The 25258-nt window shown below is 39.1% G+C and overlaps 1 protein-coding gene across 4 annotated transcripts in view; it reads left to right on the plus strand.

The window, feature by feature from the left end:
- LOC147078565 (uncharacterized) overlaps window positions 1–25258 on the plus strand; it is a 354146-nt gene that overhangs the window by 274464 nt on the left and 54424 nt on the right. For all 4 annotated transcript variants that reach the window (XM_085960512.1, XM_085960509.1, XM_085960510.1 and 1 more), the window contains 5 exons: window positions 937–1747; window positions 2087–2245; window positions 2339–2551; window positions 2774–3034; window positions 4427–24124. In XM_085960512.1, the coding sequence (XP_085816638.1) occupies window positions 937–1747; window positions 2087–2245; window positions 2339–2551; window positions 2774–3034; window positions 4427–24124 (21142 nt within the window). The remainder of the gene's footprint in view (window positions 1–936; window positions 1748–2086; window positions 2246–2338; window positions 2552–2773; window positions 3035–4426; window positions 24125–25258) is intronic.

A 25258-nucleotide genomic window follows, 5' to 3' on the forward strand; every position in this document is an offset into this window, starting at 1 on the left:
AAAGGGTCGCGTGACCGCCACGGCGCGTGGCACGACTCGAATCGGAGGCTATATATACATCCGCCGACGTCGTCAACTCCGGAGCGTCGCGACGCCCAATTTCTACTCAAATCGCTACGAACGACACCGACGGACGGCTGGAACTCCGAAAACTCGACCCGTGATTTTTTAAAAACTCGGTCACGACTTTGCCTCGACGTATTCACGTGAATAGCCAGAAACCTACGAAATAAGGTGAACCTGGCGTAGACCCGTAGACCCCCGTAGCACCCGCCGTAGAGTCTCGCCGCGAAAACATAACGGGCGCTTGCGTATCGTTCGAATTTTTGTTTATACATCAGCAATGCGGTACTTGCAAAACAAAACTCAAATATTACGCGAACACTGTGTAAATATCTAATCGATTCTAATTAATAATTTAAATCCCGAGTCTTTGACCGCCGCTATGTTTTATCGCTTCAAATACAAGAGTTAATATTATTATAACAGAAAACGTGTTTTTGTTTATTTTGTAACGGATTTCTTTTAATTATTTCATACACACTTTGGAAAACCTGCGTTAATTACTCGATATATTTTTAGATGGTGTCTATTTTATTTTTGTTTTTCTCTGACTATCTTTTCGTCTGTTTGTTTGTCTTTTTCTTCGGTCGGTGCGAGCTTTTATAATCCAGCGTGCTGTGATTTTCGTGCTTCTCGCATTTTTCGTCTCACTTGTACTTAACGCTATTTTTATGCAATATCAACAACGTTTGCCGGTTCGCGCGTTCTGCGTATTATTTATATCAAAATAAAAATAGTGTGTTGCTGAATTTTTTCAGAGTAAACGCGCACGATTTCCGGATAGTTTATTCTTGATACTCATTGCTACATGTATTTAGTTATTTTTAATTAATAATTGATTGTGAAACTTATCGTATTTTTTTTTGTTTTCAGGCTCCTTAAATCGCTGTCTGACCGTTTGGACAAGACTGAGACAGACATTGCCGATATAACAGAAGCCCAAAAGCGCATTGCTTCCTTGACTAAGGAAATTAACGGTACACTTACTGACGTCAAATCATACAAAGTATTTGGAGAAAATCAGACGTCTTTGGAAAACGGACTCAGCGATTTAAAAAATCGTGTGAATAAACTTAAACAGAATTCTAAGGTTCTGATTGACAGTACTAACGGGAAATACTCTACCAAGGGACTCTCAACGCCGTCAGATTTGGCGCAAGAGTTATCTGCTTTAGAACTCTTGACTGAGACTCTCGTGGGAGCCATGGATCAGAAAGATAGAGAATTCAAAAAGGCCAGGACTGTCAGGACTGACTATGCTGCAGATGTTGAGGAAGTCCAAGCCTGGCTGAGGAGAGCCGAAGCAAAGATACAGGACAAGACTCCGGAGCCTAAGGTCCTCCGAGAGAGCCTGCAACAGATCCAATCCGAAATCGGAGGGATCGCCGATAAACTGGAAAGACTCACTAAAAATGGAAAGACTATTATAGAGAATAGCCAAGATGATGAAGAAAAGGAATTGGTGCAGTCAACTATTGATACCTTGACTGAACAGTTGTCGCAGGTTAAGTCGTGGCTTGAGGAAAAGAAGCAGAAGGTTGGCGACAGTTTGGACGCTTGGGCGAGGTTCCTCGCCCTCAACGAAACTGTGCGCCAATGGGTCGTGGTGCAGCGTGAACTCCTTGGGCAGCCATTGCATTTGGCCACACTCCAAGAGACCAGACAAAAGCTCAACGAGTATACGGTATTTATTTATGATGAATAATTCATAATTCTCATTTTGATAGTAGGTACATATTTAAAGTATATTTTAATATTTCTTGTTCGAAATTAATATTTTTTTAAATAACATGATAATATTTTTCTAGCTATGGCAACGTCGGCTTCTTTTTGCAGCGTAACATTTTTAGATAAGCACCATACTTGAAAGATACCAGGTTGACGTTGAGATAAAATGCTTATTTATAATCGCAAAAACCAGTACCGTAAAACCATTCAGTGGATAACATTTGTTCACTTGCAATGTCTCTGTATGAATACTTATATTTTTCTAGTACTTTGCAAATGTATGTTTATTTTTTAGACGCACCTGAAGGGCTGCAAAGCCCAATCGAAGAATTTGAACGAAATGGCGAAAGAGTTGGAGAATATTCAACAGACCGCTAGCGTTGGAGAACTTCCAAGGATATTAGAATCCACGGAAGCTGCCAAAACAGAAGCGGAAACCTGTCTCATGGAGAGAGTACGTATTCCTCTTTGTGTATTTAAAATAATGTATGACTCTTCTTTCTGGTTTTATTTACTGTACTTAATATGTTATAACCTATATTTTTAGCATGCTCTGCTTCAAGAGACATCTGAAGAATGGGAGCAATGTGAAAAGAAGATGAAAGACGTCCGTCATTGGATCGAGAAAACCAGACAGGCTCTTGAAGCTCCGCAAAATAAGAAAAAACCGCTGAGAGACCAGCTCGGTCTCAGAGAAAAGATCCTCAGCGACATTACAATTCAAAAAACAAAGATATCGATGTCCATCGATAAATTGAACGTGAGTCACTGTGTTATTTATAAACCGTCTGCACTGCTGTGTTAAGATAAATATTGACATTCCACGAAGAGAAAATTTACGTTGGCTACTTACTTATAAATAATAATAATAAATTTATTTTTATTTTTACAGATCCGTTTAAATTATTACAACGCCAGACCAGATTTTACCTAGTATTTGAAGTTTTTTTTTTATGTAAACCTTCGGTTTGTTTTGGTGTAGGTTCATTTCCGATCCGGTGTGGGTGGAGATGACTCTGTAGAGAGGGCTGCAGGTGAGCTGGTGCGTGAACTGGAGGGAGTAGGTGCGGATACGAGGGCGCAGGCTGATCAGCTGGAACGGGCCCACGCCCAAGTTGAGGCCCATGCCGCTGAGTTGCAGAAGCTGCGCGCCCAATTAGTACAAGCCGAACAGAACCTCCGATGTGCGATGGCACCCAACTATAGCCCTCACGATAAAGACGTCGCAGAACAAGACCAACAGGTATGTGTCTATTTTCACTGCTGCCACCTTAGAATAAAGTATGTGCAAACGGACCATATCACGTCTCCTGGGTGAAACCATGTATTATTTTATACTATATTAGTAAATCTTCTAGTAATTTGTTATGACAGTCGAATTAACGCTTTACGAATGTCCTCAGAGTATTGGATTTTTAAATTCCCTGGGTTATGTGATATGGATCGTTTGAGTGTTAGGATGCATAGTACTATAATCTCTCTTGAACCGAAGCTTTCGAGCTCGGTATGACAACATTACATACATATATTATATAGGTATATTATAAAATATGATGACATGAACAAACAATGCGGTATAGCCGGCTAGGGATTTCATTGTAAACAAATAATTAAAAGCCAAATCGAGTGACATTCTAGTTTTGTACGCCAAAAATTTCTCGGCCGGTCGCTTCGCGCCCTGGAAATATTTTTCAGTCGCATCCCTTCTGAAAGTTTCCTCGGCGTATTGCGACGGCGGACGTCGATCCTCGAATCACTCTCACTACCTTCCCTTGCGGCTGGGTTGGGCTCACCACTCGCCCTCATAAAACCGCACCGCTCTTTGACATTTGCATCGCTTGGTTTCGGTCCATTATCATTCCTCATCAGATCTGTTATTATTTGTACATTATCAATCGCTCGATTGGGCTGCTAAAGGTGGAGGTGTGCTTATTTCATCGCTTTATCATCGCCGGACTGCCGGATCGAGTGGAGGTACTTATTGTCTTGTTTGCACTGAAACATGGGATGTTTTCAAAAATCGATTACGCACATATCATTTTTAATTTAAATCCAAAATATAATTTATTGATTACGTTTATTATTTTATCATTTTTAATCGTCTTTTGGTTGCCTCCCAGGTTTTTTTGTATTATTTATTATTCTTTATTTTTCACACTGCATTCTTTTTCTTTTGCCGCTTCCTTATTTTCCCCCGTCCAATGCGATTTTCCTTCGGCTTTTCTTCCTCAATACTTAAATCGTCGTCCTCAAAAAAAGGCGTGTCGCGAAAAGATCAAATCTCTACAGAGTAAAGTCCAGGCCCGCAACGAGCGCATCAAGTTGCTGCTCAAGCGGGGCGCCCCCGAGGGGGAGCCGCCCCTGGACACTTAGCGCCCGCGAGCGCCCCTGTCGCCCTCGCCGGTCGACCGACCCGATTCGAGACGAATGCTCGACCGCATGACGATCGTTGCATCGTCATCGACCGTCATGCGCCCATCGCGGGTCATCTTATATCGACATAACAATAAACAAACGAACAGACCAAACAAAACAGACAACACACACATTACGTATGACAATATCGTCGATTAGAATTATTAGTCCTATAAATTATGTTAACCGATCATTGAGAGACAAAATACTTGGGGTTCAGGCACATCATCAGTCCACGGAGGAGCGGCTGCGGCGGATCGAGGAATTGGCGAGACTCATCCACGCGGAGGACCCTTACTTCAGTCTGGGAGCGTCCCCCGCGCTCCCCGCCGCGAAGGACGGCGCCTCCTACGCCGATGTGCTGAGCGGCGGCCGTCCCCCTGCCGCCTCGCGAATTCCCGTTCCCGACTGCGAAACGTTCCTCGCCCCCGCCCCCGCCCCCGCCGACTCCCGCCCGTCCGCCGATGGCCAGCCGGTCGAGTCAGTACGGGAGCGCACGGCCGAAACGATGAAACGCTCCGCGATAACGCGAGACGAGCCCGACGAAAATGAAACCGCGCTGAATATGATGATCAATTCGGCCGAACGAGTGCGACAAAATAGAAGGAACCGCTCACCTAAAAGGCGCGACACCGAGAAAGTGAAACCTGACAGAAAGGTTAAAGTGAGGACTGAGCAAGTCGCACCGGTGACCGAAGCCCCCATACAACATGCTGCAAGTGCAATGCTATCGGTCGGGCTTTCCGTGCCCCGAGACTCTTCGCGGAGTCGATCGAGGAGTCCTATGTGGGTGCCAGGATCGACTTCTTACGCTGATATGCTCAAGGGGATCGAAGAAAGGAGATTGGCGGAAGAAGCATCGAGAAATATAATCGCGAGTGAAAGTTTATCGTGTGTTTTAACCCACAGGGAGCCGTCCGTGCGGGCGACGGCTCCTTCAGGTTTTAGTGAAGGGTTAACGACTGAATACTGTGAATTCCGGCAGCCAAATAGGTTTGCTAGTTCGACCGAAATAGTAGAGCCGGCTGTTACCGGCAGTGGGAGTGCTGCGTATTGTCAAGCACAATTCAATGTGCCGATTAGTGAAGTTCAAATACCGAATGTAGGAAGTGATTTCACTGTTTACGATGCGACTCATCCATATGTTGACGTCCAAAGATTTGAAGATTATGACATACCTCCTCTCACTTACCCGGCTGAACATTTTGCCGCCCAAGGATTTCATCTACCTCAACCGATGCCGGATTCATTCGCAGGAATTCATGTGGATTCGACCCATGAATATTTAGATAATACATTCGGCGTTCAGAACGTCGTTCATCCCTCACGATTGAGAGAAACCCCAGAGCGAATTATCATAACAGAAGACACTCCCATTTTTACCGAAACAATTCAAGAAACTTTCATTATCCCAGCGATTGAACGTGAAATTGAAACCGAAGTCTCGCCTTCGGGCATCGTTAACCAAGATAGCTCCGTAGGATTTTCGTATGCACAAATATTGACACAAGGATTATCTAAACAGTCATCCGCCCGAAATAGTATGGAGAAAAGCATGCCCCCAGAGGCTTCCCAGCCTGAAATTTATGCTAAAAAGTCTCGTTCGAGTGACGAACGGGCCACTCGACACGAAGACAGCAAAAAGCATACCGGTGAAAAACCACCTGTAGCCCGTCTTCAAAAACACGATCACAAAACTGAAGGCCCTAAAGCTCCTCCTAAAGAATCTAACACAAAAGATATCTCCGCGAAGAAGAGTAAAAAACGAAATAAGCCGAGTAAATCTGAATTTACCGACGATGAAATCACAAAAGAGTCACAAAGTACAGGAGAGCCAGTCGAATTTATTTCGACTGCTGTAAATGTGACACGAGTAATAACACAAACGAAAGCGAACGAAAAACCCCAAAATAAAAATCAAAAAACTGAAAAAACTCACAAGGACTCTGAGTCGTCGATCACATTAGAATCTAAAAATAATAAAAATACAGGACGACTCAGCGAGTCTGAAACTAAAACTGAGGCCGAGATTATTACACCTGATCAACACGCCCCCAATGTGAAAAAGAAAAATAAAAATAAGAAGCCTAAAAAGAATGATATCGACGAAATTGACAAAGCATTAATAGAATTAAATAAAAAAGATAAGGTACAAAATAGTAAAACTATAACTTCTGAAGTTACGACAACGGTTATTGAACATGTCACGGTACCTACAGAAACAGTAATCACAGAAACTACGGAAGTTTCTTCGAAAAATAAAAATGTACCGAATATTGCCATCAAACCAGATGTAAGCACATCTGTTGAATCAACAAAACAAACAAACAAAGGAAAGAAAAATAAACCCGTCAAAGTTGATGCTTCAAAGCCGTCACAGCGGCCAGTTAATGACGATAAGGAAATTTCGACTGAATTTTCTGTAACATCGTACTGGTCCAATCCCGTCGGTGAAGTTATAGTTGACACACCAACTAAAATTATTTCTTCAAGTAAATCAATATCTGTAGAAGGTACTAAACCGATCGAGGATACGCAAACAATACTAGCGCCAGCTAATATTAAAAAACACAAAAAGAAAAAGAGTAAACCCGCAGATAACACTGTCGAAATCGAAGATCACAGTATAGGTCATGAAAATATCGTTAGTGATACGTTATCAGGTCAAATCAAAACGACAATAACAACAACTACGACTACGACTGAATCTAAAAAAATCATTGTAGATCCTGTGACTTTAGAAAAGAAATCTGTTGTCACAGATGACGTCAGTGGCACGCCTGAAAGAACCACTCAACCTGAAATCATAACAGAGACGCATACAGTTTATAGTTCGAGTACCGGTAAACCTACCGTTGAAAATGTTACGCACCGAAAAGAAACTTCTCAAACTGTTACAACCACAGAAACACAGATTTCTAAACAAGAGTTGCCTACCAATACAATCGTGCTTATAACGCACGAAGAAGTAAAAATGCAACCTGTGTATCAATTGAAAATGCATGTTCCTGAACAAATTACCTCCGTGGTACCAGTTGATACGTGTAATATGAATATTGATCAAGACGTTTCTAAGGTATCAATTGAGACATATAATACAGTCTTGACACAGCCTGAAACATGTATTTCAACTGTAACTACAACTACTACAACCTACAATACACTGAAACAAGTGGATGAACGTAATATTTGCGATGTCATACAAACTGATAAAACAACGTTACTTGAAAAAACGAAATCAGACTTTAAAATCGAAGAAATTCCGAATGAGCCAGTTACAGTTGAAAGCGAAACTATTTCTTGTATTTCTGGAGAACCAATTATCGAAATGTCGCAAGCTATTTTTGGTTCAGTGCAAGATAGAAAACATGACTTAAAGGAAGAAGTACAGCAGCCCGTAACAAAGAAAGCTACGTCTAAAAAGACAATGCCTCCGCTCGAGGGAGAAGATCTTGAAATGTATCTTAGGTTAAAAGAAATTAAGAAAAAGAAATCTGCCATGGAAAAGTTGAAAAATAAGGCGAAAAAGGACGCAAACGTCAGTGAAAAGACACTACCTGATATGCAAAGTAAGATAGATCTTCCTAAAGTCACCGATAATACAACCGTAGAAGTTGTTAAAATTGTTCCAGACGTGTCAAAGGCAGAGCCTTCCATCGTTGAACCAATCAAAGAAAGAACAACTTCAATACATGAGCCAAAAGATGATAATAAAAATAAAAAACCAAAAGGGGATAAAAAGTCCCAAGCGGTCAACCCTCTTATGCCTTCATTTTCAAAAGTGATTGAGAAAAAAGAAACAGTCGAAGTGGTTACGTCGTCGCCTGAAAAAAGCAGTGACGTTTCAACAGTAACTGTGGTACATGATATTAAAAACATTTTAAAGCCTGCCACTCCGGATGAGTCTATAAAGGTCGGCGATGCGTTATCTCCAGATGAAACGCCGAATATAGAAATAAAAACGGTACCTAAAACCGACATTGAAATTTCATCATCTAAAAAGAAAAAGGATAAGAAAAAATCCAAGCATCCAGATGTGTCAATCATCGATGTTGAACATGAAACTATAATTTCGGAATTGAATAAAACGCCGACAGAAACCTGTCCGCCCGTACAAAAAGAAGTTATAAAAGAAAATATACCTGTTGACACTACTATACTCGATGAAACCCTAAATATATCTGTCGAAGTAAGTCCAGCTGAAACGTCTAAAGATGAAATAAAACATGTACCTACAAGCGACATTGAAGTTTCATCATCTAAGAAAAAGAAGGATAAGAAAAAATCGAAACATCCTGAAACACCAATTGTAGATACTAAAAATGAAATTATTATTTCAGAACCAAATAAAACGCTGACAGGTCCATGTCTGCCCGCAGATAGTAGCGTTGATAAAGAAGTTGTACAAGAAATAATACATGTTGATAGCGTATTGCCACCTACAACGGTGAAAAAAATAATACAGCATAAAGAGGTGATGGTAGTGAAAGATGTCACTACTACGCCTTTGGAATCTGTAAATGTCTCTTGTCCATTATCTTTAGATGAGAAAACTAATGACAAAATAGAACCGGTACCTACGAGTGAAATTGAAGTTTTATCTTCTAAGAAGGATAAGAAAAAATCAAAACATCCTGAAATGCCAATCGTAGATGTTAAACGTGAAAATATTGTATTGGAATCTGTTGAAATTTCCACAGAAGTAGACCTTCCTATTAATAAAGAAAAAGACATACAAGTTGATAGTATATTACCATCTACAACAGTGGACAAGAAAAAAGATAAAAAGAGTATAAAAAAACAGGAGGCCGAGAAACCTTCCATAGAAATAGAAAAAACTCATGATACCGTCGTAACTGTTTCGAATAATACGCTTATTAAAACGGATATCCCGTTAAAATTGGATGAACCAGTAATAAATGTCGTTGTAAAAGAAATTCCCGTTGCAGAAATAATCCCACAGTCGATATTACCAAAGAGCAATGAAGATAGTGTGCAAACTGAAAAAAATCTAGAAAAAACTACAGATTTAGCACCTACCGAAGAAAAGAATTTGTCAGATGTGATTGAACCGCAAGTTGACAATCTTACAATGCCACCTTCGTCGACAATTAAGAAAAAAGACAAGAAGAAAAGTAAAAAAGAAAATGAGAAACCACCGGATGTACCCGATGAAAGAGATACCACTAGAATTCGCACTGACATCCAAACTGAAATTGTTACAACAGAACATTTGATAACTATTAATAATAGTGTTGTAGAAAAAAATGTTTCGATTGATAAAATCAAACCAGAACCACATATGACCACTGAAAATGAAAATAACAAACCACTTATTTCAACACCTATTGACGTCTTATCTCAAATTAAAGATGAAGAAATATTATCAAACGTAAAGATGGAAAAATTACAAGATAAAATCGATGACATAAAGATCGTTCTTGAACCAATTTCTACGAAGAAATCTGAAATCATATTATCATCTACTACCGTTATGGATTCAAAGAAAACTGAACCAATAAAAGATCACTCTGTACCTAACAAGCCTATTACTGACGATAAAATTGCTACAGCGCCAAATACTTCATCCAAGAATGACATCCTATCTGATGCATCCATATGCGATAGTGAAAATCAGTATAGTTTGCTAAGATTCCTTGTTTTAGATTTCTTTAATACGTACAATTACCACGACATTCATTCGTCAGAAAAAACTTATTTTGAAAATAAGCAAACCGATGTTTTGCCGGAAGACTCTATCAAAACAATTATTCCTATCGAGTTACCAGAACTATTGGCATGTGAAAATATTCCAAAATACGATATTGCATCTATGGCAGATGCTGAAGATGAGTTTTATCGCTTACTTAGCCAACGCGCTAACCAGCCTTTGGAATCTGTCGTAGAAAGTGATCCGCCACGTGTATTGCAAACTTCGAGCGAACCTTCCGCTGCACCGATCACTTCTAATGATATAACAAACATCGAAAAAAGTAATGACACGCTGACGCCTAGTTTCTTTGCTGTGACGAAACATAGGACTGACGTTATAATCACCGACATAAAGAAACAGGAAACCATTCCCACCAATATTATCGACCAATCCGTAATAACTCCGTCATCTAAAGATGACGTAGGAAATCAACCTAAAGTCGTTGAAATTACAAAAGAAACTAAGAATGTTTATGCTGGTCTGCCCATTGATACACCTTCCGATGCATGGATGGATGTACTAGATGAACCGTTTTCGCTATCAAACGATGAAACACCTTCCCAAACTGTAGATACCAGAGACGAAAAGGCTCCGCACACAACAAAAAGTTTAAAAACTGTGGAACCCACTGATATTTTCATACAAACTACTACCTTCATCAATAAAGAAATTGAACTAGGAAGCGGTCCATCATCAAAATCATGGGCGAATATCGTTGGAACGAAAACTACTTCTGACATTGTTCCCGTAACACAAAGTGAAAACATCAGTATTATACAAGAAAGAAAATCCCGAATCGACACACAACCGACTCAACCTGCGATAGTTATAGAGTCAGTCCAGGAATCGCCTCAAGAGATTCAGATACAGGTAGATGAAGAAGGTTTCATGCCTGCTCATTTACTAAATAAACGCTCGAGATCTCGTTCAAAGTCAGCTTCAAAACGGTCAATGGAACGAAAACCCGTTGAAGAAGTAAAGCCAGATAAGAAAAAGAAAAAAGAAAAGCCAAATAGAAAGACTCGTAAAAGTGAAAACCAAGGAGACGAAAAAGTGGAAATAACATGCCAAGATGCAGAAGTTTCATTGCCTTCAAAGTCCATAGTTCCGGAAGAAATACCAACGCCAACAGATACATATAAAGATATCCCTTCAGAAGATAGTGTACTCGATAAAGTTGTCATTCCTTCAGTTGACGAAACTAATGTTATCACTAGTACGGTAGTTACGTCTGAAACGCAGTCTATTTCTCCTATTGAAAACACTTTTGTCATAAAACACAGCGTTGTAACGATAACAACCACGACTACTGAACATGATAAATTACCTTCAAAAGACGATACTCCAGTCGCCACTATGCCGATCGATATGAGTGCAGCTCCTCCAAAACCTGTGGTTGTTGTTCCATACGCAGGACTACCTATCGACTCTTCAACGGATGCGTGGATGGATGTACTCGATGAACCGTTCTCATTATCGGATGATGAAACACCTATTGAAACTTCGAGTGTAATTCCCAATAAACCTGCCGTAAAAATGCCTGACAGCATCGAACAAAAACCAACACCGTCTGAAACTGTAATTATTAAAAAAGATAAAAAACCAAAATCTGTCATAACTACGGAAAATGTCGGTCATAGAATGGACACCACTGAAGTGACTCCCAGTGAAGATACTATTGTCACAAAACCCAGCGTCGTAACGATAACAACCACGACTACTGAACATGATAAACTACCTTCAAAAGACGATACTCCAGTGGCCACTATGCCGATCGATATGAGTGCAGCTCCTCCCAAACCTGTGGTTGTTGTTCCATACGCAGGACTACCTATCGACTCTTCAACGGATGCGTGGATGGATGTACTCGATGAACCGTTCTCATTATCGGATGATGAAGCACCTATTGAAACTTCGACTGTAATTCCCAATAAACCTGACGCAAAAATGCCTGATAGCATCGAACAAAAACCAACACCGTCTGAAACTGTAATTGAAAAAAAAGATAAAATACCAAAATCTGTCATAACTACGGAAAATGTCGGTCATAGAATGGACACCACTGAGGAAACTCCCAGTGAAGATACTATTGTCACAAAACACAGCGTCGTAACAATAACAACCACGACTACTGTACATGATAAACTACCTTCAATAGTCGATACTCCAGTCGTCACTATGCCGATCGATATAAGTGCAGCTCCTCCAAAACCTGTGGTTGTTGTTCCATATGCAGGACTACCCATCGACTCTTCGACAGATGCGTGGATGGATGTTCTTGATGAACCATTCTCGCTATCGGATGATGAAGAAGTACCTATCGAAAGTAAAGAAGACATCCCTGAAAATCTTCAGGATGTTAATATAAAAGTGCTTGATAGCATCCAACAAAAGAAAAAACCTTTCAAAACGGATGATACTAAAAATAAAAAGACCCCGCGCACTACAAAAAGTTTCGAAGCTGTAGAACCCACTGATATTTTCATACAAACAACTTCCTTCATCAATAAAGAAATTGAGCAAGGAAACGGTCCACCATCAAAATCTTGGGCGAATATCGTCGGAACGAAAACTACTTCTGATATTATTCCCGAAACGCAACCTGACAACGTCAGTATCACGCAAGAAAGAAAATCGCGAATCGACACCCAAACGACTCAACCTTCGATCGTTATAGAGTCAGTCCAGGAATCGCCTCGAGAGATTCAGATACAGGTAGATGAAGAAGGTTTCATGCCAGCTCATTTACTAAATAAACGCTCGAGATCTCGTTCAAAGTCAGCTTCAAAACGGTCAATGGAACGAAAACCCGTTGAAGAAGTAAAGCCAGATAAGAAAAAGAAAAAAGAAAAGCCAAATAGAAAGACTCGTAAAAGTGAAAACCAAGGAGACGAAAAAGCGGAAATAACATGCCAAGATGCAGAAGTTTCATTGCCTTCAAAGTCCATAGTTTCGGAAGAAATACCAACGCCAACAGATTCATATAAAGATATTCCTTCAGATTATAGTGTACTCGATAAAGTTGTCATTCCTTCGGGCGACGAATCTAATGTTATCACTAGTACGGTAGTTACGTCTGAAACGCAGTCTATTTCTCCTATTGAAAACACTGTTGTCATAAAACACAGCGTCGTAACGATAACAACCACGACTACTGAACATGATAAACTACCTTCAAAAGACGATACTCCAGTCGCCACTATGCCGATCGATATGAGTGCAGCTCCTCCAAAACCTGTGGTTGTTGTTCCATACGCAGGACTACCTATCGACACTTCAACGGATGCGTGGATGGATGTACTCGATGAACCGTTCTCATTATCGGATGATGAAGCACCTATTGAAACTTCGAGTGTAATTCCCAATAAATCTGCCGTAAAAATGCCTGATAGCATCGAACAAAAACCAACACCGTCTGAAACTGTAATTATTAAAAAAGATAAAAAACCAAAATCTGTCATAACTACGGAAAATATCGGTCATAGAATGGACACCACTGAAGTAACTCCCAGTGAAGATACTATTGTCACAAAACACAGCGTCGTAACGATAACAACCACGACTACTGAACATGATAAACGACCTTCAAAAGACGATACTACAGTCGCAACTATGCCAATCGATATGAGTGCAGCTCCTCCAAAACCTGTGGTTGTTGTTCCATACGCAGGACTACCTCTCGACTCTTCAACAGATGCGTGGATGGATGTACTCGATGAACCGTTCTCATTATCGGATGATGAAGCACCTATTGAAACTTCGAGTGTAATTCCCAATAAACCTGCCGTAAAAATGCCTGACAGCATCGAACAAAAACCAACACCGTCTGAAACTGTAATTATTAAAAAAGATAAAAAACCAAAATCTGTAATAACTACGGAAAATGTCGGTCATAGAATGGACACCACTGAAGTAACTCCCAGTGAAGATACTATTGTCACAAAACACAGCGTCGTAACGATAACAACCACGACTACTGAACATGATAAACTACCTTCAAAAGACGATACTCCAGTCGCCACTATGCCGATCGATATGAGTGCAGCTCCTCCAAAACCTGTGGTTGTTGTTCCATACGCAGGACTACCTATCGACTCTTCAACGGATGCGTGGATGGATGTTCTTGATGAACCATTCTCGCTATCGGATGATGAAGAAGTACCCATCGAAAGTAAAGAAGGCATCTCTGAAAATCTCATGGATGATAATATAAAAGTGCTTGATAGCATCAAACAAAAGAAAAAACCTTTCAAAACGGCAGATACTAAAAATAAAAAGACTCCGCGCACTACAAAAAGTTTCGAAGCTGTAGAACCCACTGATATTTTCATACAAACAACTTCCTTCATCAATAAGGAAATTGAGCAAGGAAACGGTCCACCATCAAAATCTTGGGCGAATATCGTCGGAACGAAAACTACTTCTGATATTCTTCCCGAAACGCAACCTGACAACGTCAGTATCACGCAAGAAAGAAAATCGCGAATCGACACCCAAACGACTCAACCTTCGATCGTTATAGAGTCAGTCCAGGAATCGCCTCAAGAGATTCAGATACAGGTAGATGAAGAAGGTTTTATGCCAGCTCATTTACTAAATAAACGCTCGAGATCTCGTTCAAACTCAGCTTCAAAACGGTCAATGGAACGAAAACCTGCTGAAGAAGTAAAGCCAGATAAGAAAAAGAAAAAAGAAAAGCCAAATAGAAAGACTCGTAAAAGTGAAAACCAAGGAGACGAAAAAGCGGAAATAACATGCCAAGATGCAGAAGTTTCATTGCCTTCAAAGTCCATAGTTTCGGAAGAAATACCAACGCCAACAGATACATATAAAGATATCCCTTCAGAAGATAGTGTACTCGATAAAGTTGTCATCCCTTCGGGCGACGAATCTAATGTTATCACTAGTACGGTAGTTACGTCTGAAACGCAGTCTATTTATCCTATTGAAAACACTGTTGTCATAAAACACAGCGTCGTAACGATAACAACCACGACTACTGAACATGATAAACTACCTTCAAAAGACGATACTCCAGTCGCCACTATGCCGATCGATATGAGTGCAGCTCCTCCAAAACCTGTGGTTGTTGTTCCATACGCAGGACTACCTATCGACACTTCAACGGATGCGTGGATGGATGTACTCGATGAACCGTTCTCATTATCGGATGATGAAGCACCTATTGAAACTTCGAGTGTAATTCCCAATAAATCTGCCGTAAAAATGCCTGATAGCATCGAACAAAAACCAACACCGTCTGAAACTGTAATTATTAAAAAAGATAAAAAACCAAAATCTGTCATAACTACGGAAAATATCGGTCATAGAATGGACACCACTGAAGTAACTCCCAGTGAAGATACTATTGTCACAAAACACAGCGTCGTAACGATAACAACCACGACTACTGAACATGATAAACGACCTTCAAAAGACGATACTACAGTCGCAACTATGCCAATCGATATGAGTGCAGCTCCTCCAAAACCTGTGGTTGTTGTTCCATACGCAGGACTACCTCTCGACTCTTCAACAGATGCGTGGATGGATGTACTCGATGAACCGTTCTCATTATCGGATGATGAAGCACCTATTGAAACTTCGAGTGTAATTCCCAATAAACCTGCCGTAAAAATGCCTGACAGCATCGAACAAAAACCAACACCGTCTGAAACTGTAATTATTAAAAAAGATAAAAAACCAAAATCTGTAATAACTACGGAAAATGTCGGTCATAGAATGGACACCACTGAAGTAACTCCCAGTGAAGATACTATTGTCACAAAACACAGCGTCGTAACGATAACAACCACGACTACTGAACATGATAAACTACCTTCAAAAGACGATACTCCAGTCGCCACTATGCCGATCGATATGAGTGCAGCTCCTCCAAAACCTGTGGTTGTTGTTCCATACGCAGGACTACCTATCGACTCTTCAACGGATGCGTGGATGGATGTTCTTGATGAACCATTCTCGCTATCGGATGATGAAGAAGTACCCATCGAAAGTAAAGAAGGCATCTCTGAAAATCTCATGGATGATAATATAAAAGTGCTTGATAGCATCAAACAAAAGAAAAAACCTTTCAAAACGGCAGATACTAAAAATAAAAAGACTCCGCGCACTACAAAAAGTTTCGAAGCTGTAGAACCCACTGATATTTTCATACAAACAACTTCCTTCATCAATAAGGAAATTGAGCAAGGAAACGGTCCACCATCAAAATCTTGGGCGAATATCGTCGGAACGAAAACTACTTCTGATATTCTTCCCGAAACGCAACCTGACAACCTCAGTATCACGCAAGAAAGAAAATCGCGAATCGACACCCAAACGACTCAACCTTCGATCGTTATAGAGTCAGTCCAGGAATCGCCTCAAGAGATTCAGATACAGGTAGATGAAGAAGGTTTTATGCCAGCTCATTTACTAAATAAACGCTCGAGATCTCGTTCAAACTCAGCTTCAAAACGGTCAATGGAACGAAAACCCGTTGAAGAAGTAAAGCCAGATAAGAAAAAGAAAAAAGAAAAGCCAAATAGAAAGACTCGTAAAAGTGAAAACCAAGGAGACGAAAAAGCGGAAATAACATGCCAAGATGCAGAAGTTTCATTGCCTTCAAAGTCCATAGTTTCGGAAGAAATACCAACGCCAACAGATACATATAAAGATATCCCTTCAGAAGATAGTGTACTCGATAAAGTTGTCATCCCTTCGGGCGACGAATCTAATGTTATCACTAGTACGGTAGTTACGTCTGAAACGCAGTCTATTTATCCTATTGAAAACACTGTTGTCATAAAACACAGCGTCGTAACGATAACAACCACGACTACTGAACATGATAAACTACCTTCAAAAGACGATACTCCAGTCGCCACTATGCCGATCGATATGAGTGCAGCTCCTCCAAAACCTGTGGTTGTTGTTCCATACGCAGGGCTACCTATCGACTCTTCAACGGATGCGTGGATGGATGTACTTGATGAACCGTTCTCATTATCGGATGATGAAGTACCTATCGAAACTAATGAAAATTTACCTGAAAATGTAAATATATGTGATATAAAAGCGGTCGATGACACTCAACAAACACCTTCCCAAGTTGTAGATATTAAAGATGAAAAACAAACATCCGTCGTGAACATAGAACTATCTAAAACGTCTTACGCAGGTCTCCCAATAGACAATTCATCAACTGTATGGATGGATGTTCTGGATGAACCTTTCAATCTTTCAGATGATGAACCGTCTGAAAAATCTTTGGCAGTAGACATAAAGCCAAAACTAATCACGGAAATAACGGAATCCACAAAAATTAGTCAGCCTTCTTTACAGAATTTACGTTCCGATAACAAAGATCTGTCAGAGTGCCAAATTCCATATTCTGAACTGCCTATTGACGATCCAAGAAACGTTTGGATGGGAATGCTGGATGAGTCGCTGTCATTTAGACCGACGTCAAATAAATTTGACAATAATCCACAAGATGTTGGTTGCCAGCCGTGGAATATTCAACAATTCGATAGCAATTTTAAAGGTTCTCCACTGCAAACTCCATCTAATGTTTGGCAGGGTGTCATGGATTCGAAACAAAGACCGGGTGAATCAAATTTGGAGTTTACTGGGTTTAATCGCTGGCCAGAAATGATGAAGTCTACCGAAGCTCCTGCGGAGGATGGCATTAAAATTATAAAGAGCTCCGACGATTCGTTCAGTGATCATCCATCTTCGATATGGTTAGACAAAAAATATGACACTGAAAATCCAATGGAATATAGTACACAGTCAACATTGCAGCATGACGACTCGCCTATGCCTATGCCCAAGACTGCCGATTTTAAACGTACCAAACATGCAATTCACGACTTGAGAGATTTACTACCCGAAATCGAATCTATTCCTGAATTTAAACCTGCGGAACCGAAATTTTTCTCCAATCTCTCTGCTGACGCACCGGAATTTCACCCTTTGCAAAAAACATTTATTCCAATGAATTCTCCAACTTCTCAATACGCATCATCTCCGATTGATTCGGCGCCTACGTTTGCGGTAGATAGGGATCAAATCGATAAATCTAGTTTTTCACCTAAGAAAAGAAATAAAAAGGAAAATGTCTTCGAACCTCGTAATAAAATTGAGACAATTATGAAAATTGAAATGAGTGAACCGAAGGAAGTGTTACCGAAGGTCACAGATACTGAAAAACAAGAAATTAAGACAAACAAATCTCCGATTGTAACTGCTATGCCTGAAGCACGTGATATTAAAGTAGTTGAAATTCAGAAAACAGAAGTCGTTGAAGAAATCGAAGTTAAACCTAAAAATCGTAAAGAAAAACACAGAAAACCCAAATCTAAGAAGGAAGGTGAAGAATCTCCCGAAATGCCGGAAAATGTGTCCGCTTACACAGAACCCCAAGAAGAACATACTCCAGAGGTTGAAGTGGTTAATATATGGAAGCAGCTTAATTTGGAAGGTAAAACATATGCAGAGGCTGTTGCTGAAGGGTTGGTACTAGAACAAAAAGATTGGCCTGAGTATTATAAAACTGCAAAACTGTTGTCAACAGGAATCCCTGAAATAGATAAACCAAAATCTAGATCCCATACGCCTTCTCGACAAATTGAAAAGAGGAAAGTAGATTTGTCGTATGCTGAATTACCAGTAACATCTGCAATGTCATGTGAAACTAAAACTGACCAGGAATATCAAGATCGTTTAGCTATTGCACCAAAATCTCCGCCTATTACAAAAAGCGTCGAACCTGTGGATCACACCGAATTATTCATACAAACTACTACATTCATCAATAAAGAAATTGAACTAGAAAGCGGTCCACAAACAAAATCGTGGGCAAATGTCGTCGGAAAGAAAAATACTTCTGATGGCATACCCGTAACACAATCAGAAAATATCAGTATTACGCAAGACAGAAAATCGCGCATTGACACCCAATCGACTCAACCTATGATTGTAGTAGAATCAGTTCTCGAACCGCCTCAAGAGATTCAGATACAAGTGGACGAAGATGGTTTCATGCCGGTTCATTTGTTAAATAAACGCTCAAGATCTCGTTCAAAATCAGCAAAACGATCGATGGAACGAAAACCTGTGGTAGAAGTGAAGCCAGAAAAGAAAAATAAAAAAGAAAAGGCAGATAGAAAGACCCGTAAAAGTGAAAATCAGGAAGATGAAACGACAGAAGTAATCCATCAAGGAGATGGAGAAGACGTTTCACTGCCTTCTAAATCTATAATTCCTGACGAAATAGATTCTCTACTAACAGAGACACATACTAAAGATAAGAAGACAAAGAAATCTAAAAAAGTAAAATCTGTTCCGGATTCAATCAAAAATGTACCTTCCGTCGAAACAGAAGTTTCAGAATCACATGAAATTGTAACTGAAACTCCTATTCTTGAGACAACACTCGATCTCACTGAGAAACCAACAGATGTAGCTGATGAACATTCTACAAAACCCAAATCGAAAAAGAAAAAACCCGGAAAGAATCGTGCTGGCACTGAAGATAAGGAAATTATTGTTCATACTAAAGACACTGTTGTTGATATTAATCTACCAGTTGTTGAGAATATAAATTTACTAGCTACTATTAAAGATACTTCAGATGTTCTTTCTGATATAAGTACTTCTAAAGTAGAAGAACCAGAGGAACCGCACGTAGAGGAAGGCACCTCAACAGCTATTAAGAAAGATTCAGCTATGACAAGTATTATTGAATCAATACTAGATGTACTAAAACCGAAAAGTAAATCCAAAAATAAAAGTAAAAAGCCCTTCAAGGCTGAACTAGCATCACTTGATGAAAGTGATAATATTATTCCAGAGGAGAAGACTCATATTCCTTCCGAATCACCCGTGACTGTGTCTGTTGCAACGACTTCGGAAATTATTGAGAAACATCCCGTTGATAAAACTGACAAAAAACGTGAAGTGCCATTAGATAATACCGAATTCATAAAACACGAAAGCCAGGTATATCAATTGAGCCCAGTAAAACCTGTTGAAAGAACACATTCGCCCGCAAGATCTAAAAATAAAAAGAAATCTAAAAAGGCTGCCGATACTATATCGGTTCAAGATAACATCCCCGCCGTCGATACTAAATCCGAAGGTATCCCTGAAACAAAAAAGAAACCGGAATTTACAGTTTGCGATGATTCAACATTTGAACCTAAGAAGAATGAAGAAAAAGAACCTGATAGTGTAACTGAGAAAGATAGTAAAATATTCGTCGTAAGTGAAACTGTTCCAAAAATTACTAAAAAAGATAAATCGAAAGATAAAAAACGCGTTGATTCTCCGAACACTCTACCAAATGTCGATCTTAATGTACCTGCTATGAGCACTGTGACAATGTATACCAGTGAACCATCAATCGTTACTTCTACGAAGACTGTTGTCATTAAAAAAGAAATACGCACAGTAACAACATCAAATGAGCCAGAAATTTCGGTTTGCGATGATTCAACATTTGAAAGTGTCAAAAATCAACAAAAACAACCTGAAATTGTATCCGAGAAAATCAGTAAATCTGCCATTGTCAGTGAAGTTGTTCCGAAAGCTATCAAAAAATCTAAATCGAAAGATAAAGCACGTGTCGATAGTCCGAACAATGTACAGAATGTCGATGTGAATGTACCTACCATGACCACTGTGACAACATTTACCAGTGAACCGTCAATCGTTACTTCTACAGAAACTATTGTCATCAAAAATGATTCCCTCAATGTAACAAATGAACCAGAAATATCGGTTTGCGATGATTCAACATTCGAAAGTTCCAAGAATCAACAAGCACAGCCTGAAATTGTAACTGAAGAAGACAATAAAACAGCCATTGTCAGCGAAATTGGTCCGAAAACAACCAAAAAATCTAAATCGAAAGAGAAGATACGTATTGATTCTTCGAGTAATGAACAAAATATCAATCTAAATTTGCCCGCTATAAGCACTGTAACAACATATACCAGTGAACCAGTGATCATTACTTCTACGAAAACTATCGTCATTAAAAATGAACCGCATACTATAACAAATATTGTCGAGCAATTTATAACAGAAGAAAAATGGTCAGGTCCTATTTCAGATAATGACTTATCTATCTGTATTGAAGCAAAAGAAGACGAATCGACCGAGGAGAAAGTAGTTGCAATTGAACCTACTCCAAAGAAAAATGATGTTTCAAAAATATTACCAGGTGCAGAAAAAGAATCAGCTTCACCCGCGATTAATAAAAAAGCAGAAGATAAACATTTCCCTGTTGAAATAATTACTTCTTCCGTAACAAGCTCCGATTTATCCCCTACTATGATCAAACCATCGGTTGATGTTGTAAATGTGAAGCATACGTCAACTCCGTCGATCGTCGAAAGCGTTGTTAATATTCCAAAAGCGTCTAAGAAAAATAAGAAGACCAAAAAAGAAGTTCATTCACAACCGCAAGACCAAAAAGACGATAGTGTGGTGTCTAAATTAATTGATCCAGAACTACCATCAGATGGTTCTACTATCAATGAAGTATATAAGCAAAAGATTGAAACTAACATCGATAATGTTGGTACAACTTCTACAACAGTGAAAACTATTGTCGTAACTGAAACTATCCAAAAAGAAGGTGTGTCTTATGAACCGTCTGATTCACGCGTAGTCCAAAGTGAAATAGTCGATACTAAAAATAAATCCAAAAATAAGAAGAAAACGAATGATGTTGAAAAGATTGTGCCTGATAGTAAAAACGTACAAGAAAAGTCAATAACACAGAAAATAGGTGGCGCTTTTGTCAATTTCTTTACTCCGGTGTTTAGTAAAATCAGTTCCAAAACTCCGGAAAAGGAATCGGATATCGTAACTCCTGATCCAAATGAAGTTATTACTGCAGAAGAAGCTTTACCAGACCCATCGCCATCGTCAGCAATAACAAATATAGTTCATTCATTTATATCTGAAGAAGTTAAATCGAGCATCCCACCCCAACCTGTTTCATCTGATAGTGTTGTCAAAGATAGTTCGATTCCAACCGAATCGACCAAAGTGATTGATGCGGCTAAAGACAAAAAGAAAAGACAGAAAGAGCCAAAGCAGCATGAAATACCTAAGGAAAAGGTTGTGGTAGATTCTTCATCTAAAACTATTACTAAAGATACTCCTGAAATCCAAACTTCAGTTACAGTTGAAATAACAAATATTGAAACAGTGCGACCATTACACAAGGAAAGTGACCCGAGTGATACGCCAACGGTACCAAGAGAAGATATTACAGTGCCATCAAAGAAAAAACCAAAGGACAAAAAGAAGAAAACCGTAATTTCCAACGAGAAAGAAGTTGAACCTCATTCAAGTGATAATATTAAAGTGTCCGAAGAAATTGTTAGCGAGGTGTCGGCTGATGCTGTAGAAGATATTAATCTACCCGTACCTTATATAGAAACTATTTCAACTGGAATTTCTGTAGAACCAGTTGTATTTAGTCCAGTGGTTACCACAGTAACATCTGTAACTGAAAATATATTTATTCCTGAACTTGCGCCAACTTCAACACTTCCCGAGAAATCAACTGATAATGTGAAGCAAAACAAAAAGACTAAGAGTAAGGATAAAAAGGGATCGAAAGAATTACAACCCTGTCTTCCTTCGGATAGTATTGTGACCAAGCAGTTAAGTCCAGACGCAGATATATTCCACCCGAAATTGATTTCTGCGCCAGTTACAAAAGGAACAAAAGTTGATCCTGTAGTAGATACAACAATCATTGTTGAGACAGTCCAAAGTACTTCAATACCTATCATTCAAGAAATATCTCATCCTGAGACTATTAAACATGATATTATAGCGTTTGGCAAAGACACAAATATACCAGTGCACTTCGAATATTTGCCAAAAGGTAAACCAAAGAATAAAAAGCGCGGAAAAGAACAAAGCGTAAAGATAGATCAGAATTTACCAGATCATTCTCTCACTGAAAGTATTGTTTCGGTTTCAAGTCAAACTATAGACGACTCAAAACGTACGCCTGAAACTAAAGAAAATATTGAATTTAAAACAGCTTATGCTGATACCCCTAAAACGCCACAAAGTGATACGAAAACTGTAGTTACTACAGAATTTAAGTCATCAACCAATATTCCTGATACCATCGTACGTAGAACTACCGTTAAAACAACATCCACAACAGTATTTGAGCCAGTTATAACTGAGGACATTAGTGTATGTAAAATCGACCTAAATATTCCGCAACAATCTGAAGAAATCTGCACTATCGATTCACTACCTTCAGAAATATCACAGATATCATCTAAAGTTGTTGAAACGAGAGGACACGCACCCGATGAGATTGAATTTAAGTCTGTTACCACCGTGCAAAAGAGTAGTAAACAAATAAACCAAACTAACATAAATAATGATTTCATACTATCGGAATCTAAAAAAGAGAATACTAATAGTCCAAAAACACTGCCATCTACAATTGTCCATCCAGTGGAAATTCCAGTGGATGTGACTGTTGTAAATAAAACAAAAAGTAAGCCAACCAAAATTGAACCCGTTAAACGTGAACCAGCCGTTAAAGATACGCCCTGTGACGTACCCGTTGACATCTGCCAACCGGAAGTGATCAGTTCGGACGATTTGTTTTGTAATGTAAAATTAGACGACAGATTCTGGATGGAAAAGTGTACGTACCACGACGCCGAGAGAGACTGGCAGATAATATTAGCCGGCCTGTTAAAGAATACTCAAACTCTAACGGAACCAGTAGTAGAAGATAGTGACCGTAAAGACCCTGACGGAGACAGCGACTCCACCCCGCCTAGGTCTCCTCCAGCGCGCCCTAGCGATTCCAACACGCAACAGCCTCCCAGCTTCAATACCGACTTTAGAAGTATGGACTTGCCGGGAGGAGTTTGCAGTTGGAACGACCAGAGCACTTACTTGAGTTCGGAAACGTTTGTGGAATGTCCACGCGACGTATCGCAGGATTTTATCGATAGCGAATCGTATGGAACACCGGAAGTTACTAAGGTCGTTGCGAAAATCTTTTCTGAGGATGCGAAACCGGAATCCCATATGCCTTCCTTTGCCCAAGATATCCCACCTGCACTCTCCATGACAGGGACAACTTTAGCCACCGTCGAGCAGTCGCCGCCACTCCAGAAGTCACCGGTCAACATTAAGGTGAATAAAATGTTGAAGTGATGTTGTTTTGTTTTTTTTTTTCAGAATGTTTAATAAGATTTTTTTGTTTACGTGTATTTAACCTTTTCTCTTGATATTATAGCCGGCATGCTAAAAAAATATCATGGTAAAAGCATCACTGGTTAACTTAACTGTTGCATTACAACAATTTGCAATATTATGGATTCAAAAGACAATAAATTACTGTTCATATTTTAATGCAATGATGCTTTTACCTTATGTTTGAGTTTTAGCGAGTTTTTTTGTTTCTTAGGTATGCTCCAAGACTTACATTGCTGTTGCATTTTTACAGTGTTATAAAAGCCTAGTAATTTAATTTACCCATTTGCAGAAGCTATTTTGATAAGGCTTCTGTCAATAATATAAAATTTATTTAGCATTTTTTTGTGTAGCATGTTATAATGATAATGGTATTCGGTTATTTTTAGTGATAATAATTCTTATCCCGTTCGTGAATTAATTATTATTAATCACGAGTAGAAAAAAAATTTCCGAATCATAATTCTAAAAATAATATTATGTCAATACCATTTGCTTTCATTTTCATTTTTGCTAAAAACAATGCTTACTTGTGTATATTTTCTCGCGCTAAATTTAAATTAAATTCTTTTGAAATGAAATGCTTAATGGCTTTGCCCCATAGCATGTAAAATTCTTCTCTCGTCTATTTTTGAATATTCAAACTCTCGTAAATATTCTACTATAAAAATATCTCGATTGCTTCATACTATAATATTATATTGGATTGTTTTAATAATATTAATTTCACAATTTTCAAGACAGAAATCCGATATTACATTATTTTAATTTGTGCGATTTTCCAAAAACTATTTGTTACTTATATTTTTTATGCATTATCAATTTCTCAGATATTCACTTCGTGGGTCGGTTTTTTATATGATGTACCTAGGCATTGAAAGAAAATTATGGTAGATTTGAAACAAAGTTTTTGATAATAATTCTACAGTTTTCGATTATTGATGTTGAGAAGATGTTAATAAACCCATCATCAGAGCGATCTAACGATAACCGATGATAGTTTTGTATCAAGGCTTTGAGCCGTTATTTTTTTCGTTTCGGTTTTCGTTCTGGTTCAAGTAAAAACTATATAAC

This window comes from Rhyacophila brunnea, unplaced genomic scaffold (genome assembly GCF_057557595.1).
Source record: "Rhyacophila brunnea isolate RB1 unplaced genomic scaffold, BYU_Rbru_1.0 scaffold_11, whole genome shotgun sequence".
In the NCBI taxonomy this organism is placed as follows: Eukaryota; Metazoa; Arthropoda; class Insecta; order Trichoptera; family Rhyacophilidae; genus Rhyacophila; species Rhyacophila brunnea.